The 16,669-nt window shown below is 46.2% G+C and overlaps 1 protein-coding gene across 4 annotated transcripts in view; it reads right to left on the bottom strand.

Annotated features, from left to right (window-relative positions):
* The window catches only part of Tenm2 (teneurin transmembrane protein 2), an 881,534-nt gene that overhangs the window by 30,845 nt on the left and 834,020 nt on the right, over positions 1-16,669 (bottom strand). For all 4 annotated transcript variants that reach the window (XM_026407438.2, XM_026407439.2, XM_026407440.2 and 1 more), the window contains 6 exons: positions 15,830-15,973; positions 15,163-15,412; positions 8,764-8,784; positions 5,628-5,860; positions 4,269-4,423; positions 2,241-3,115 (listed from right to left, as the gene is read on the bottom strand). In XM_026407438.2, coding sequence (XP_026263223.2) covers positions 2,241-3,115; positions 4,269-4,423; positions 5,628-5,860; positions 8,764-8,784; positions 15,163-15,412; positions 15,830-15,973 — 1,678 coding nt within the window. The remainder of the gene's footprint in view (positions 1-2,240; positions 3,116-4,268; positions 4,424-5,627; positions 5,861-8,763; positions 8,785-15,162; positions 15,413-15,829; positions 15,974-16,669) is intronic.

Here is a 16,669-nt window from a genome sequence, read left to right as displayed (position 1 = left end):
CATAGAGATCCGCTGACCTCTCGTGTGGCCTTGGGAGAGTCGAGTCACTTCTCTGAGACTCAGCTTCCTTATATTTAAAATGGGGAGAATCAAACTTATCTGCTGAGGGTCACTGTAACAGCTGAGCTGATAAACAGCTTCTCTGCCCATCAAGGTCTATGCAGAGAGAATGTTCTGCTGCTCTAGCCCCCTATGGAAAGGTTTGTACCCTGCCTCATGGAACACAGTGGAAAGAGAGGAATCCACCTGCTGAAGTCCTCACAGAAGGACAGACTGTTTTCTGGCAACCCTAAAGCCTGTGTGGTTTTCTCTTCTCTGCTCACTCCTCTCTGAAGTTTTGGTTAAGGTGATGCAATGCTGGTCTCCATCTCCCACCTCCATGAGGAAGTGGAGTTTGATGTATGATTTTTTCAAACTACCAATTTGCTGGCCATGTATTAAAAGTGCTATAAAACCCAAAAGAACTTGCTATATATATTTTTAAAGAATTGCTAAGAGAACCTTACATATTTGAACCTCCACAATGCAGAATTTGGGATCACTAGATTTACCCACATTATGAGGAAAAAACAAAAGAAAACCCCAGCTTATCAAATTAAGGAGGGGAGGAAAAAATTATTCATGAACAAATATTTAAAAAAAGATTTATGGCTGGGTGCGGGGGTGCATGCCTGTAATCCCTGCAGTTTGGGAAGCTGAGGCAGGAGGATCACAAGTTGGAGGCCAGCCTCAGTAATTTAGCAAGATCCTAAGCAACTTGGTGAGACCCTGTCTCAAAATAAAAAGTAAATAAAAACAGCCAAGGATGTGGTGCAGTGTTGAAGTGCCTCTGAGTTCAATCCCCAGTACAAAAAAAAAAAAAAAAATAGGAATCACGTCTACATGTTTTTACTGAGCTAGAGACTCTTGCTGTAAAATACCTTCCCTCTAAGCCCACTTGTGTGGACCCACTAAAACCAGAGCCAAGGCTTTACTACAGTCCTGGAGTCAGGCCTAATTGGGTTTGGCCTCCCTGAGAGGGGCATTTCTTTCTCATTCAGGAGCCCCAACTAATGATTTCTAAATGCAACAGGTCTTTCTGCAAAACTACCACAAAGAAAGGCACAAATCCAAGAGGTGTATGGGTTTAAGCCTAGCTTTAACCTACTTGGGGTGATTGCTAAAGGTGGCACTCAGATTGAATGACAGAGGGGGAAGTGTTCTGGGGAAGTGTGATCAAGTCCGGTGCCTGGAAGAATATGAAGAGGCTACAGAAGCCTGAGAAAGGTTGCTTTGCCCCAAGAAGGGAAAGCAATTCTGTAATGCACTAAATTTCCAGCAGGTGGCAACAGCTTCCTTTTACATTTTCCTAAGCCCTTTGGCACACAAACAGGAAGTGAACATTCCTAGATTTAGGTGTGATTGACAATGAGGTCTTCTTTCCTCTCTCTTGCCCCATTCCCCTCTGTAATACCCCTGCTCCAACTTACTAAATTCTCAGCTAGCAGCAACATCTGGAACAAGCAAGCACTCTGAATACATAAGGCTAGCATGCTCCTTTCCCAAGGACATCAGATACTTGCAAATTCCATTCCAGCCACAGTCAGTGACTGGGGAGTCTTAGCGGCTTCCGCCAGCGCTCCATTGGTTAATACCTGCGGGAGCTTGACCGAGAGCTGCTGCAGGAGCTAGGGAAAACAGCTTTTTGGCAAAACAAACGGCAGGACTATTAAGTATGAGATAATTGTTAGGGGAAATATGACCGGCTCTCGCATCTTTTAATATACCTAGCACTTTATCTGTATTGATCTGCTCCTGCTAAAGAGGAAATTCAGAGTTTATCTACCTGTCTGTGCAATCAAGTGTGTTGCTGGACCTATTGGCAAATTACAGGAGCCCCACTGGGATCTTGCCTTTTAGGTTCTAATTTCCGCACCCATAGCAAACATGAATAATCAGCAAAGTTAATCAGCACTTTATCTCCCAGGGGCTGTGCGTGTCCAATATCCTGAAATTTGAACGGCAGGCAGACAACAGGAATTCCCAAGGCTAGTAGGTAGGATGTTCAATATCAGAGACCCAATAGAGCAAATCATTTAAGAGTCAGGGAGAGGGACATGAATATCTTGAGGCCACAAGAAATCATTAAAGTCAGGAAGACAATGTGACTAAGCAATTTTAAAAGCAACATGAATGGCCGATGCCGAGGCCAGCCCGGCCCGGGGAAGCGCTCTTTGGAGACACATCACAAACCCACTTACTCATAGAAGATCGTCCATCCCGTTTCATCACTCTTGGTGGCCAGGAGCCCAGTGTTCCCATCATAGGTCATGAGGCCAAGCTCCAGGTTTTGTGTGGACACAACTTTGAGGCCTCCGTTGGTGCCCACAGTGAGGGTGATGATCTGATTGTCCGGCATGAGCAGGTGGCGGGGCATGCCGCTGCTATCCCGTCGGATCTTTAGGGAATTTCCGTTATTGTCAATCAACTCGGTGACGTCATTGTCAGCGCTGTATGTGAAGTTGTATAGGTACTCCCCGGTCACCAGGCTCACAGTGTACTGGTGGATCCCGTCCGCATTGAAGACGTACAGCTCCTGCTCTCCGGGAGAGGCGGCCTCGTACTGGTTGAAGGCATTGAGTATGGGTTTGTTCTTGCTGACCGCCCTGATCCGAATGTTGCCCAGGTCTGCAATGTAGATGGTGCCATCTGGAGCCACAGCTAAGGACGATGGGGAATTCAGGATGGCATCGGTGGCATAGGCATCGTCCCCGGAGTAGCAGATGCAATTGACGTCGTTTTTGCAGTCGCAGTCTGAGGCTGCCCCGGCTAAGAGGCAGATCTCCCCGTTGGTGGTTACCTGGCGCAGACGGTTAATTTTCTTCTCGTCCGTCTCAGTGATGTAGAGGACCCCTGTGTGAGAGATGGCGATGGCGCTGGCTGACTCCAGAGCAGAGTGAATGGCGAGTTTGCTGAGCGAGTAGTCGATGCCAGGAACCTGGCAGTGCATGGGGCGACCCGCAATGATGCTCACTTGGTGGTTCTCGGTGATTCGGAGGATGACGTTGTTCTCTAGAACATACAAGGAATTGTCCATGGGGTTGACCGCCAGGTCTGTTGGCCACTCCAGGCGAACCTGTGGAGGACATGGTATCGTGTTCAAGAATAGCCTATGATATGGCCAGCATTTGAGTGTGGGCACTTACATTGGCTTTATGCAGATTTTAACTTTTTTACTAACGAACTGTCCTAGAGGTGCTCTTCATTGAACTAGCTTCCCATTGCCCATGCTGATGTGTAGCAACTGTGCAATAAACAGCAACTGTGCAATAAACCTCCCGTCCCATCTGCCCACTGGCTTTACTTATGATGCTTCACAGCTCCAGATGATTAACCAGGGTCCAAGCTATAGTATATGGTTACACAGGTAGTGCACTGCATAAGGGGTCAGTACAATCCTGAATACACTCTGCTCACTAAGCCAGTAGCCTGAGAAGGGCGTGTTTATTTGGAGGAGGCATGTGGCTTGAAAGGTGGCCCTGACCCAAGGGCTGACAAAGCACAGGCCAGCTAGCAAGTTACAACTTTTGAGTGTTTGCCTGGGGGGAAAAAGAATGAACCAAATCAAACACATTCCTTCTCTGTGGAATTCGAAATAAAAATCTCAGTAGCAAGTTGTCAGTTTGTTGTGGAATTTGAGCTGAAATTTATGAGGTTGACCAAGGGTTGAAAAGACGCTTACAGGAAGGGTGAACGTATATTCCAGGTTGTTTGAGAACAAATGCCATACATTGGAGGGAACCTCGGTTCTCTGTCACGAAAAGAGCCCTGACTAAAGGCACACTTTGGGGACTACTACAGAAGACTCTGCTCCGATCACTACTGCACGGAGAAAAGGTTTACATGGCGAGAATGCGATCACTTCCAATTAACAGGAAGTTCTGATTGACATATAACACCACACTGTACAGTCTCAAACCTGCAATAATGATGGAGAAGATGGGTAATTACCCAGCAACTCCTACCCTGTAATCTGCCACGGCTGGAGTGTGTCACCATCTCGACTCTTCTGAGCAGAATTTTCCTCTGTCTCATGCTTTCTCCTCTCCCAGTCTTAGCTGTTCCCCTGCATCTTGCTGTCTAGTTCCCCTCGGGGCTCCTCCAAACAAATCTGTACCAGTATCTGTTGGCCTCCCACTCCTCTTCCAACTCAAACAGGAATCCGGTGAGACCTTTCGGTCAAGAACTAGGAGGTGCTTAGCGATGAGAAGTAAAAGAGAGTGTCCTACCTGGGCGACGTCCATGCTGGAGTCACAGCTCAGTGGCCGGACAGCAGTGAGGTCGTTGGAGCCCAGCAGGGTGGAGATGATTCCATTCTGGTCAACCTTTCGGATCATGGTGGCATCAACGAAGTACATGAGCCCATTCTTGTCCACTGCAATACCTTCAAAAGACAAGCGGTGGGAATGTGTCTGTTGGAAAGGAGTGTGGTTTGTGGGGTGCAGGTGTGGGGCTGCCCTGCTGGGCCCTGTCTGCTTGGACCAGGGACCTCACTGGGATGGATCAGTCCACTCAGAGCAGTGATTCTCAGCCTTTTAAAGGCAAGACCCTTCCTCACGGGCAGTGTGCTGAAATGAGTATAGTACCCACCCGGGGTGCTCACTGTAGGCCTGCCCATTTCCCTCCAGCTGAAGACAACACCTTAGGCTGCACGTGGACCAGGGCTGCAGATGTATGAATGAGGAAATGATCCTGCATCTGTTCTCTTTAGAAAAGAAGTTATTTCCAAAGTTCGTTCCTCTAAAAATTATTGATAGTAAATTACTCAAATACCCTTCACAACCGATTGCAACTCTGAGGCTGAGAAACAATGATTCTTACAGTCAGAAACTTCCAATTCAAAAAATGTAACCTCCAGGAAGAATTCCCAATTAAGCCGTGACTCTAATCATCGCTCCAGCGCCCCGGGGGACACCCAACCCTAGCATTCCCCTGTCGCAGCAGGGCTGATAAGGCACAGACGGCAGCTTCTATTTCTTTTGCATTTTTATTTCAGCGCCCCAGTACAAGGCTTGGCATTCCTAATCCATGCTGCAGGCTGCTTTCACAGTAGCTAAAAACGCTAACAGGAATTAGACCCTTAGATGATTGCTCTTTAACCTAAAGCACTGTCAGTCCTTCAAAAAACAGAGCCCCATTCATTCCAAGAACTGCCCCATCCTGAACCCCTGGAAATTATGCCCATTCTTAATCGCTACCATTTTTCAGGGCATTTATAGCTGGGCAGGCCACTGTACTTCTGACTTTATATACATTATTGTCCAAAGGAAAGTCGGGGAGTGGTTGGAGGTCCCAGCGGGGCTTTGTTCTGGCTCTGGTCCCTAAAGCTGGCACTCTGGCACTCTGTGACTAGCCGCGATCAGAAATTTCGAGGTGCAGTCTACCCTACTTTCCATTTGCAGCCTATGTGGGTGATAAAATTTACTCAAATAAATAAATATAAAAAAAAAATCAAAATCGCCCACCCCTACACCAAAGCCAGGGAACGCTGTGTTTAGGCTGCTGGAAGCTGTTCAGCTCCAGTAAGGGGAATGCAAGGCGGGCAGCAGGCTCTGTCTGGGCGGAGGACTCCCTTGTGCAGCCTTTACCTCGAGGGCTCATCAGGGTTGCGTCCACAGCCTTCCCTCCGTCCCCGCAGCGGGCTTCATCGAAGGGCAAACATTGTTCTCCAGTCCCTGCCACGACCTCCGAATTCCCGGCCAGGTCTTTGGCTCCGCTCAGAGACTTGACGCGGTAGATTCTGCGACTGTTGGTGTCAGAGACGTAGAGCGAGCCGGACACAGGGTCCACGGCCAAGTAGTACTTGTGTGCTGGGTTGTTGCTTTGGAAGAAGCACAAAGAAAAATGAGGAAGGGGCTATGCAGCTGGCCTCCTGGATCAAAGAGATGACAAAACCACTAGCCACGCCCTCACCTTCTCTAGCATCTTTCCACTTTAGTGAACTGGAAGGAATCTGACACCATGACTGAGCGCTGGCATTGGCATGGCTCTGAGCTCCTTCTAGTTAGACTTCTCCCCTCACACTACCGTGGGCTTCCTGGATAATCCTTGTACTGAAAGACTGCAGCTGATAGGAAAGACCCCACTCCAGGCCTGGGTTTGTGAGCAGCTAGTTATTCAAGGCAACCACCTGTGTGTCAGCCTCTTCTAGATCCCCACGCGGGCTTAGCATCGTCTCAGGTGAAACTGAGGATCAAAGCTGCCTGATGATGTCCCCTTTTTACTCTATGCTTCATCAGTGACTTCAAGGTACTAGATCATGAATAGCGAGGCAACCTAAGAGTTTCCCTAACTTTGTTATGAGAAGCTCCCTGGAGCCATCTCCAATCTGAGGATCTCAGATCTTTTCATTGTTCCTGGGTATAGACACAAATCAAGTTGGCATTTAGTGGGAAGAGATGTGAGCCTCTTGCAATCACATCCAGAGTGTGCGTTGATGAGGGAGGAGATGCAGTTTTCCAATCGTGGGTAACATTGAGGTCATAGGTATGAACCCAGAACCACCAGGGCCCTAAGGAGCACTTGGAAATGAATAACTTTGTGTGCGTGAAGTGTATTAGGTAAGTGTAAGTTTCAGAAGCCTGGACAATTTGTCTGCCATGCATCTAGCTAACCAGTACAGAGAAACGCTATGTTGGCTCATAATCAAGACACAGGAAATTCAGAACTCAACTTGTACTCAGCTGGTGACCTTAGGTAAGTCTTTTGGTTGCACTGGGTGCTCGCCTCCTTACTTGGGAAATGAAGAAATCAAACTGAATCATTGCTAATGTTCCTTCTGACTCAAAACCTACCAGTTCTTCCCTTTGCAGTGTCGGTCACTCATGGAGGCTGGGGTGAGTGTTCATGCTATTTCTATACTGGCTATTCAAATCACATCTCCAGGAGGCGAACAGATAATGCTCCTCTGCCCCAGTGCGGGGGAGCAGCTTTCAGGGCCACTTGCCAATCAAGAGCATGGTCTGTTCTTCCTGGTATTAATTATACTTGGTGCAACAGGAGCAGAGGGGCTGGGTGAGGTGAAGGGAAGGTGAGGGTGATGATAGTATTGGATGAATTTGTCCTGTAGACATTAGCTGGGAAATTACCAATTAAAACACTACCATTTGGGTTCTTTCCCGAATTAAGGAAAAAAAAAAAAAAACAGATCTAGGGAGCTATTTTTAGGAACAATTTGTGAGTCGAGACCATCTTTAATTCCAGCTTCTCCTCAGGTTGCTATTAAGACACATAATTGAACTAGAAGTCAAGGTCTTTCTAAAATTCCAGCCTAGACAATAGTTGGAAAGAGTAGGCTAGGTGGGTTCCTCTCCTCTCCTCTCCTTCCCTCCTCCTATTTCCTCCTCCTCCTCTCTCTCTCTTTTTTTGTTTAAGTCATTAGAGAATATCCATACATGCAAAACAAATTAGGGCAGAAAGGGAAAACTTTGTGCGGAGTTTTAATTAGATGCTGCACTCTTATGAACACACGGTAGCCGGCACCATCAACAGAAAGAGGCAGGCACCGCACATCTGTGCCTATCTACGAGCAAGACAATTAATTTTGACTTTCTAGGGAGCCAGATTTGAGGAGGCTTTTCCAGATCTCCAGCATAAGAGTGGGCAGCTGGGGGCGTGGGGTGAATGCCTGCTCAGGAAACTGTGGCTCCACATGGCTTCACATTCATTCCAACCACGGTGCTCCCAAAGAGGCTCAGGTCAGATGGGCAGTGCTGCTTCCACAATCTGTGGCTTAAGATCAGTGCAACATGCAAGGGGTGCTCTAACCAGCCAATTTGGGGCACCAGGGAATAAGAAGGCAGAGGACTCCTCCTAGCCATGGCCTTTCCACTGACTGTGATGACCTCATACAATTGGACTTGCTTCTTTTTCTAATTTTCTTCCAATATCATAAAGATGCCCCTTTACATTACATGACCCGGACTGAAAAGAATAGTAGCAATATAAATTGCTCTGTTTGGTCTCCTCTTCCAAATAAAAATCAGGTCATTTTTCTTCAAGAATACTCTTGCTATATCCATCTTGGTGCAATGCTTGCATACATACACAGATGTGTGTGTTGTGTACTTTGTATGTGAACTCTTCCAGTATAGTTTTAAATGATGACCTTGGATCAGTGGAATGACAGAGGTCATTTAGATTAAAAAGTACTTGGTCTACACCCTTCATACCACTCAAAAGTGATTTAACTCCATGAAAATTCTCAATGCATCTGACTGTTGGATTCTTTCTGACCAGCAGATTGGCAATTAACTTGTGTGTGTGTATGTTTTTTTAAATGACCATAAATCCAGGGGAAAAAAAATCATTAATGAGTTGAAAATGAGTTTTTGACCCGTTTCCAGTTCATTAAAGCTTTTGTGAACCCAGTCCAGCATTTACAAAAGCCAGAAGTTTGCCTCAACTGTTTAGCCCAATTACGGACCGTGCTGAGCAGTCGGGATAAAAGTTCACTGAGGGTTCATTATCTTGCACTTACATCTCCCGGAAATTCTAATTACTGTCAGCTTATTTGGTTGCTTTTTGACTGCATTTCATAATTGCTAAAGCTTATCATATCCACAACACACAATTAGCGCATAAAAAAGTTACTATATTTGGTGCATAAAAATATACAACATTACACAAGAAGCACGAAACAAAAAATAAAAAAAAAATTAAAAGCAAACACAAGGAAGCAAACGAACCATATCAAATTATATGGGAAAGAGTTCTTCGTCTTACCTATGTTTAAACTCTTTATTTCTTTATAGAAAGAAAACAGAAGGAAAAAAGAACAAACAGTTAGCTGAGGAATTGATGATAAAGCAAACACAACATTTTTTGTTTCTTATACAAAGGTCCCTCCCACCAGAAGGCAGTCTTTTTCATTTTTTTTAACCTCTAACTGACAGCTCCTAGCTCAATTACTCGAGAAGAACCCCCAATTTTGTTCTTCTCCAGGCCTTTGGAAAATCCGGACCAGAATGCCTGGATTTCCTGACAGGCAATGTGGCTGTCATGTGACACAGGCAGCAACAGGTGAAACAGGACTTCTGGCTAATGAAGGGATGGCAGGTAGGTTACAGCTGGGGTGACACCTATTGTTGCAGTAATGGTTCCTGCAAGTGTGGTGGTGCAAGGATTCTGACCCCAAGTTCAAGGTCAGCTGCAAAGAGCACTGTGATTCATTTGCGATGTCTTTCCTGGGTATGGAGGGAGCAGGTCACATCTGTACCACTCATTTGTCATTGGTGTATTACAGGGTCAATGGTACCTAAGAAAGGGCCCCATTCACACCAGACTGCAGCTGAGCCAAGGCTCTGTTGAATGTGAAAGGCAGAACCATTTCCTATCTCTGCTCTCTGCCTCCTTCCTCCCCGAATCCCACTTGCATGTGTGAGACCCCAAACGTGTCTTCTTTCTCACAGTAACACCCAATACTGCCACTATGGTCATAATGAAATTCAGAGGCTCCAACCTCCTCTTGTGATCGGAGCCAAAGACTCCATTTACCATGCATTTTTGAAGAACTAGGAAAAGTTTTGTTGCTTTTTCTTTAAAGAACAAAAACTACATTTCGATTTCAACAGGAAACTGGCTGAAAACTAACACCAGGGAGAGGAGGAGTCAGGAAAGCTGCTCCCCATTCCTGAGGCTTCCGGGTCAAGGTGGAGGAGCCCCTGACCCTTCGTTCCCTTCCAGCGAAGGGAAGAGGTTTCAGGGGAGGCACACGGAGAGTTCAATGCCCTGATTCTTGTTTAGGTGCAGCCCGGGCCTCTGCCGGGGGCCATCATTAGTGGTGGGTTTGCACAGGGATTACATTTTTATATTTTATTCTAACGTGTTAGTTTTTGCTAAAAAAAAAAGTTAATTAAATGATGCTGATAACTCCTGAGCTCTGACTGACATAGTGCAATTTAAGATTCATTCTGCAAAGCCTGGTGTGTCAGGGTGGCAGCCGGGAATTCTCGCGTCTATTTTATATTGCTTAATGAAAGTGAAATGTTATCTGCCACCAGTGGTAGACATATTTGGCTCTTAATTATTGAAATATCAATTCCACTTTTTTTTTTTAGTCAAGATTTTGTGAAAAGACTGGATGGGATTTGGGTTTGCAGACCTGACCTACTTCTTTCCCGAGAACATCTGCTTTAAGTTGATTAATATAGTATCTATGTTGGGGGAAGGACAAAGGAAGGGGTATGGGATCAAGTCCCTGGAGAGCGGAGAGTCCGAATGATCACATGGATATGAGCTTTGGGTACAGATGAAGTCACTGCTACTCTGGTCCAGGGTCATTAACAGGTTGGGTGCTTAGCAGGCAACACACCAAAATTACAGCATCATTGAGTCAGCCATGAGTACAGATGCCCTACTTACAGGGGACAGGCCTTGGCTCTGTGTGCAGTCTCAATAGCACAAATACACCCTTTAGATGTACCCTCCGAGGATAAAGTGGTGTCTCTGATTTAAGAATTGAGATGGATTATGTCTGCTCACGGCAGAGTCCCAATGACCCCTTTGCCAAGCCTGTGGGGGTCTCTCCTTGCCATCTCAGCCTGTCTCACAAAGTTGTCATCACACTGTCCTGTGATTTAGGTTTGTGTGCTTGTCTTCTTCACTTCTTTGTGAACAGGATGGGACTTACTCATTTCTGTGTTGCAGGTACTTAGCAGAGAGTCCAGGAGAGAGTGAGGGGCTGGGGAAGTGGGTTCCTGAGCCCAGGAAACTTGGATTGCAAATGCTTTTAACCTTTAGTGCAGAACAAACCCTGCCTGGGACTAGCTCTGAGCCTTGGAGTTCTGCTCAGGACAGAGTTATAATTAGCTGAGACTCTTGTTGCTTGAGTCGGGTAGAGCTGGACTGGCCACAGGCTTTTTTTTTTTTTTTTTTTGGTGTTGGTGTTGGTGTTCTAATTCAAGGGAGTTTGAGTTGGGGTACGTTGGTTGAGCTTTAGAAGGATGCGATTTAGCATCTAGTTAAATTGTTAAATTATTGCTAGTTGTTCTGGTATAAGAATGGCGTTCAGGAATGCTTCTGCCCTACTGTGTTTATTCCTGCAGCCTCACCCAGTGTAGAATTCCAATACCACAAGGACATCAATGACACAATGGTCAGTGAGCATCAATGCAAAGAGTATTTCGATTATTCACTGCACAAGAAAACATGAAATGCCCAGGAATGCTATAGAGAAAGCTTCATAGAATTTTCCCCAAAGTTTATGACTTTCACATGACCAATAATCAATGGCCAAGATGAAAGAAAGCTTCTTACTTCATTGATAATCTGGAACAAGTTTTGATCAGCCACACTGGGTGGGGGGAAGACTAGAATATCTTTTTATCCTTTCTGCAGATAATGTAATGAAAAAAAAACTATCTTATTAAAAGACAGTCAAGGAGTAGGGAGCTAAAAAGTGTAGGAAAACAAGTCCCATGAACATGTAATAGGTGAAAACAAAAATACGAGGTGGTTTGTCTGAATTTTGGGATGTGTGTGCTGATTGCTGTTTTCTAAAAAAAAACAAAACAAAAAACAAACTTGTCATTTGTTTCATTTTTCTCATCCTAAATAACCTTGCTTCTTTTATTTTTAAAAGAAGGAGACCCCGAAACTATATTGGCTTTAGGCACCAAGAAATCTGGGTTGTTGATGATGAGAATGGTGCCCAGTACTATCCAAAACTTTACGGTGTCCTGGTGGTTACATTATTCTGGACTGCATGTTTTGTTATCTTTCCCTTCCTGACCCCTAACTTCTCAGTCCGACAGCAGAGCAAAGTTGCATCTCTAACTGCAGCCCTCCTAACATTCGGTCCCACCCGGGGAAGCCTGCCCTGGTGCTCAGCTTCTCTCTGATGACTCTCATGGTCTTTGCCCTCCTTCCTGCACCCCCGCTTTCCCACATCTCGGTCCCTTCCAGCCTGACCACATCTGGCTGGGACAACTCCCTTCTCTGTAGATTTTCCCTAAGGCAGAGAAGCCCTGGCCCCACCCTAACAGCACCATAAGAATGTCAGCAGGCAGAAGGTGTTTCAATGGAAAAAAGCCTATTGAATGTTATAACAGAAATTTATGTTTGAAAAATAAAAAGAATGATTCAAGAATTCCAAACAAGAAAGAATACTTGCCATTCTTAGATTCACAATAAGGGACCACATCAGAAAAAGGTAGAGAAGCACTGTCCCACTTCTTACTTATTTACCTATTTACTGCCTTTTATGGGGGTCCCAGTTCCTAAGATGGTCTCAAACTGGGAGACAGACAAGAAGGATTCTTCTATGAGAGAAAGTCACCCGAAGATGTGAGTGATTGGAAAATGTACCTTTCTCCTGAGTCCTTAGGTTTCCTAAGGACCAATTAGGGAGGGTGATAATTAGAGGAACGGAAAGGGACTGCTAAAGGTGGGATTTCAAGACTCTTTTGGGGAGAGGGTGTTGAAAATGTGCTAAATCAAAGCACATAGGTGGTAACCACTTTACCAAGAGAAGGCTCTTTCTACCAGCAGAAGTTACCCAGTGTGTAGAGTTCTGCCCTCGCATGCTTTGTGCAGGTAAAGGAATAGGGGAAGGGTGAGGAGCGTGAGAGAGCATGGAAATGTTTAAACAAAATCCCAATCCTGAGGCTAAGCTCTGGGGTGGGTAAGGGGATGGGGTGGGCTCTGAGTCCCCAAATTGAATCATTCAGCTGCCAACTCACAATGGAGACAAGACACAAGCAAGACAGGTCTCTTCCTCCCTCCCCCCCCTCCCTTTGCTGGCTTCTGTTTTGAAGCGAGGGGATTGACAGCCCTTTGTTTTCAGGTATGTAGTGGGAAGAGGAGAAGAATCAAACCAGTGTTCTTGTAAAAGCTCAACTTCTAATCGGCTCTGGGTTCCTGGCTGATGAAAGCAAGAATGAGTCCAGAGGCAGCAAAAGAAGAAAAAACCAAACCACACAGCTGTCCAGGGAAATTGAGAGCCACATTCCTTCCAGCTGTCCTCCCTGTCACCAGGTGAGTGTGGTGTGGTTTGCTCTGGTTGGGCCACTAGCTTGTCCCTTTGGTACTGTGGCCTCTACAGTTTGAGAGACATGGAATCAAAGACCAGTTCTGACAAGGAGCAGAAGACTGGTTCTTTAACTCATACTTCCTGTCTTGAGCACCTAGGGTAGGCTGGGCATGGCATTAAGGGGTGAAGGTGACCAAGACATCTGCGCTATAGAAGGTCACACACCAGGCCTTAAGACTTAGACACAACTGCATACCTAGGTAGTAAGTGGTGTCAACTCTAATGCAAACTCAGAGCATTAAGAGACCCAGAGGAGGGTGAGAATTATTTCTATGAGGGCAATCAGGCTTGATGGGAGAGTGGCCCCTCAATGTGGACCTCATAGATGGATGTGAAGAGGTAGGTCAGTGGACACGACACTTTGGGTTGAGCTAGGTCAGTAGACATGACACTTGGGTTGAGCTGGTAGCACGAGTCAAGGTTTGGAGGTAAGAATGCACCAGGCAGAGGGTGATTTGGCTTTGAGTAGGAAGATCTGTGGCAGGACAGGAAGGGCAGATGTGGAGGGTAGCAATGCCAGATTAAATCATCCAACCCTTCCCTTCCTGCCTCCTCCATAAAAGAGGAGGGCTTATCTGGGCCAGAAAATGCAAAACAAATCTTGGGAAGGGGCTCTCCATGGTGAGGGGTGGGGAAGTGTTTTGGGGGGTTGGCAGGGATGGCCTGAGGGCTGGCTATGCAGCCTCCTCCACCATGCCTCCCTCTCACTCTGCTTATCTCGTGGATGCTACCACTTCTTCCTCCACTTTGGTGTTTCTCCTATGGTGGCTCTTTGGCTCTCCAACTCAGCTTGGACTGCATGGACTTCCCCAGGTGCCCACCTCTCATGTTCTCTGAGCCCACGATTCCTCCCTTCTGGGCCCTCAGAGACCAGCACAGGCCAGTCCCATTCTCCTAGCTGCATCCCACTCTCTGCTTCGATCTTCAGTAGCCGCCCATTCCAATAAGAAAGCCCTTGTCCATGTGCTTAGGAAGTCCCCAAGACATCAGTGCTCTGGCTACCTCTCTGATCTCCTCCAAGGATGCTCCTCTGAGCTCACCATCACCCAGCCACACTGGACTTCTGTCAGCAGTCCCTTCAATACGCCAGGTTATTGGCTGGCAAGAGGGCTTCTACACAACTTCTCTCTGCCTGAAATGCTGTCCCCCAGATCTCCCTATGGTTGACCTTGTTATTTGGGGATCAGACTGAAGGCCACTTAGGATGAGAGGCTCCTCTGGCTACTATATTCCATTCAGCCTCCTAATTCCCCTGACCCCACCATGTCCTAGATCTTACACTAGTAGATTTCTCTTAAAGCATGTAGTAATACTTGAAATCATTATTTAAAATTTGTCTACAATTGATTTTTTTCTGAGGCTCCTGAGTGGACTCCAAATGCAACAGCTGGGACTTTACTCCCCTCTGTGTTTTCCCCTATTCTCATGGCTCCTGGTGTACACAGACCCATTTCTCCCTCTATTTTACAGCTCTTCCTTGGGGTTGAGGGTCTGGAACCAACTATCCTGGGAAGAGCATATTTTCATGGGCTTTTTTGAGGGGTAGGGTGTCAGTATTTTCCCAGCACAGAGGAATCTATACTTCAGGATTAGTAGGAAGCAATGACCAGGAGGACATCTACCAAGGGAAGAAGGTTACCTAGCAAGCCCTGATGAAATTGTGCTACCTCCTATCCTCACGAATATGCAGACATCTGGAGAATTTATAGAGAACTCAAGGACTGAGGCACTCGATAGAAATTTATGAACTAGCCAATGAACGTTAGTGGTTCTCAAGCTTCAATGTGCATCAGAATCTTCTACAGAAGTTCACAAAAATAAAAGACACCTTGGTCCTTTACCCCGTGTCCTCTGGAGACGAAAAGCTGTTATACCCTTGGTGGTAAGTCAGCTGTTGACAATAGTTATCAAATCTGTGTACGGTGTGTCTTAGATACACCAAGCATTTCCCCAAATCCTTAGTTCATTCTAGGCCTAGATGTTGGAGCACATGGACCTTATATTCTATGGAGAACCCAAGTGCAGCCGCCGTTCACCCAGAGACACTCAGGGCCAGTCGGGAGCACAAGAAGTTTGCCTGTGGGTTTATTTACCGTAACTCCAGGATGCTGGTCACATTTCGAGAGGGAAAGATGCGTCGGATGTAATTGAAGTCGCCCACATAGAGACTCCCATCGATCCCCACAGCCAGGGCCACGGGGGCCAGCAGTTTGTTGCCTTCTGCAAGGCCATTACAGCTGGGACAGGAAATGCTCCGCCGGCGGCCATTGCCCATGATGCTGGTGATGATGGCGGGCTGCTGGGTCAGGAACTGGTTCTCCCCAGTGCCTTTGTGTAGGATTCCTGGGGAGAGGAGGTAAAGTGGAGTGGTCACTACAGCTTTCTGGGAAGGACACTTGTATTGGCCTACTAAGGGTGAGGGGAAGTGACAGGAGAAGAGAAAAATTAGGAAACCTCTCCTTTGGTAGTTCTTCCATGTCTTCATGGGGATGAGAGAGCTTCCATGGGAGGAGAATTCCCCAATGCTATGGTACGAGGTAAGAGAATGTTCGTAGGGACAACTGAAGAAGTATGAGGTACAAACCATCCCAATGTTATTGACATTTAAAAGGAGAAAGTAAGGAAACCTATGACCTCTTTTTTGGCACCTGAAAAATGGCAGAGGGAAGGAGAAGGGCTCTCCCTGAAATGTCAAGGTTGGTGAGAATGTTCCAGAAAAGACACAAGGCTATAGGTAGGATAGGAGATGTGCTCACATACCACTCTTTACGTTGAGGATGTGGTGCTTGTCCAGGGACCAGCCACCGAGATTGGAAGGGTCCAGCTCAAATCCCTGGAGGAGGGCTGTCCTCTTCTCCCAGAGGATTAGACTGGGGCAGGTCTCATATTCGAAGCCCACAGACACTGCAGGACAAAGGGTGGGCAGAGTGGGAGAAAAGAGAGTCCATTTGATTACTCCAGAGCTCCCCAGTTAAAAAAAAAAAAGGAACACATGTTCATGAGATACAGACTCTGTCCCCAAAACTCACTCCGAGGCAGGCTAATTGCTTTTGTCTTTGTGATTCCATTAAATTCAGATTTCGAGTTGAACTTGACCTTGAAACTTTACACAGTTGTACTCTGTGGGGAGGGAAAGACCTCTGCAATGAACAACTGGCTTTCAAAAATGACCCCAGTGATGTGGATGGAGGAGAGGAATCTTTAAAACCCTGGTGCTGAATGAAGCTCCTTCGGAGACGGGTAGGAGACTGTCTCTCGGCTGATGTCTGGGGAATATACGTGTTATATCTATTGCTATTTATTTTTGCCCCCTAGGACAAAGGCCTTTGGAAGCATAGTGGCTCATCGATATGGAGACTCTAGGGGCAACAGCTTGTGTAAGCTGAGGCACTTTGTATAGCAGTGCCTCTCTTGTACCTGTGGGTTCTGTATGCGTGGATTCAATGAACCACAGACCAAAAACAGTTTTTAAAAATTGTGTCTGTACTGAACATGTACAGAATTTTTTCTTGTCATTATTCCCCAAACAATACAGTCTAATAATTATTTGCATGGCACGTATATCGTATTAGGTACTATAAGTAATCTGGCTGTGATTTA

Source organism: Urocitellus parryii, chromosome 1 (assembly GCF_045843805.1).
Source record: "Urocitellus parryii isolate mUroPar1 chromosome 1, mUroPar1.hap1, whole genome shotgun sequence".
Lineage (NCBI taxonomy): Eukaryota > Metazoa > Chordata > Mammalia > Rodentia > Sciuridae > Urocitellus > Urocitellus parryii.
This window is presented reverse-complemented; position numbering and strand designations above follow the sequence as displayed.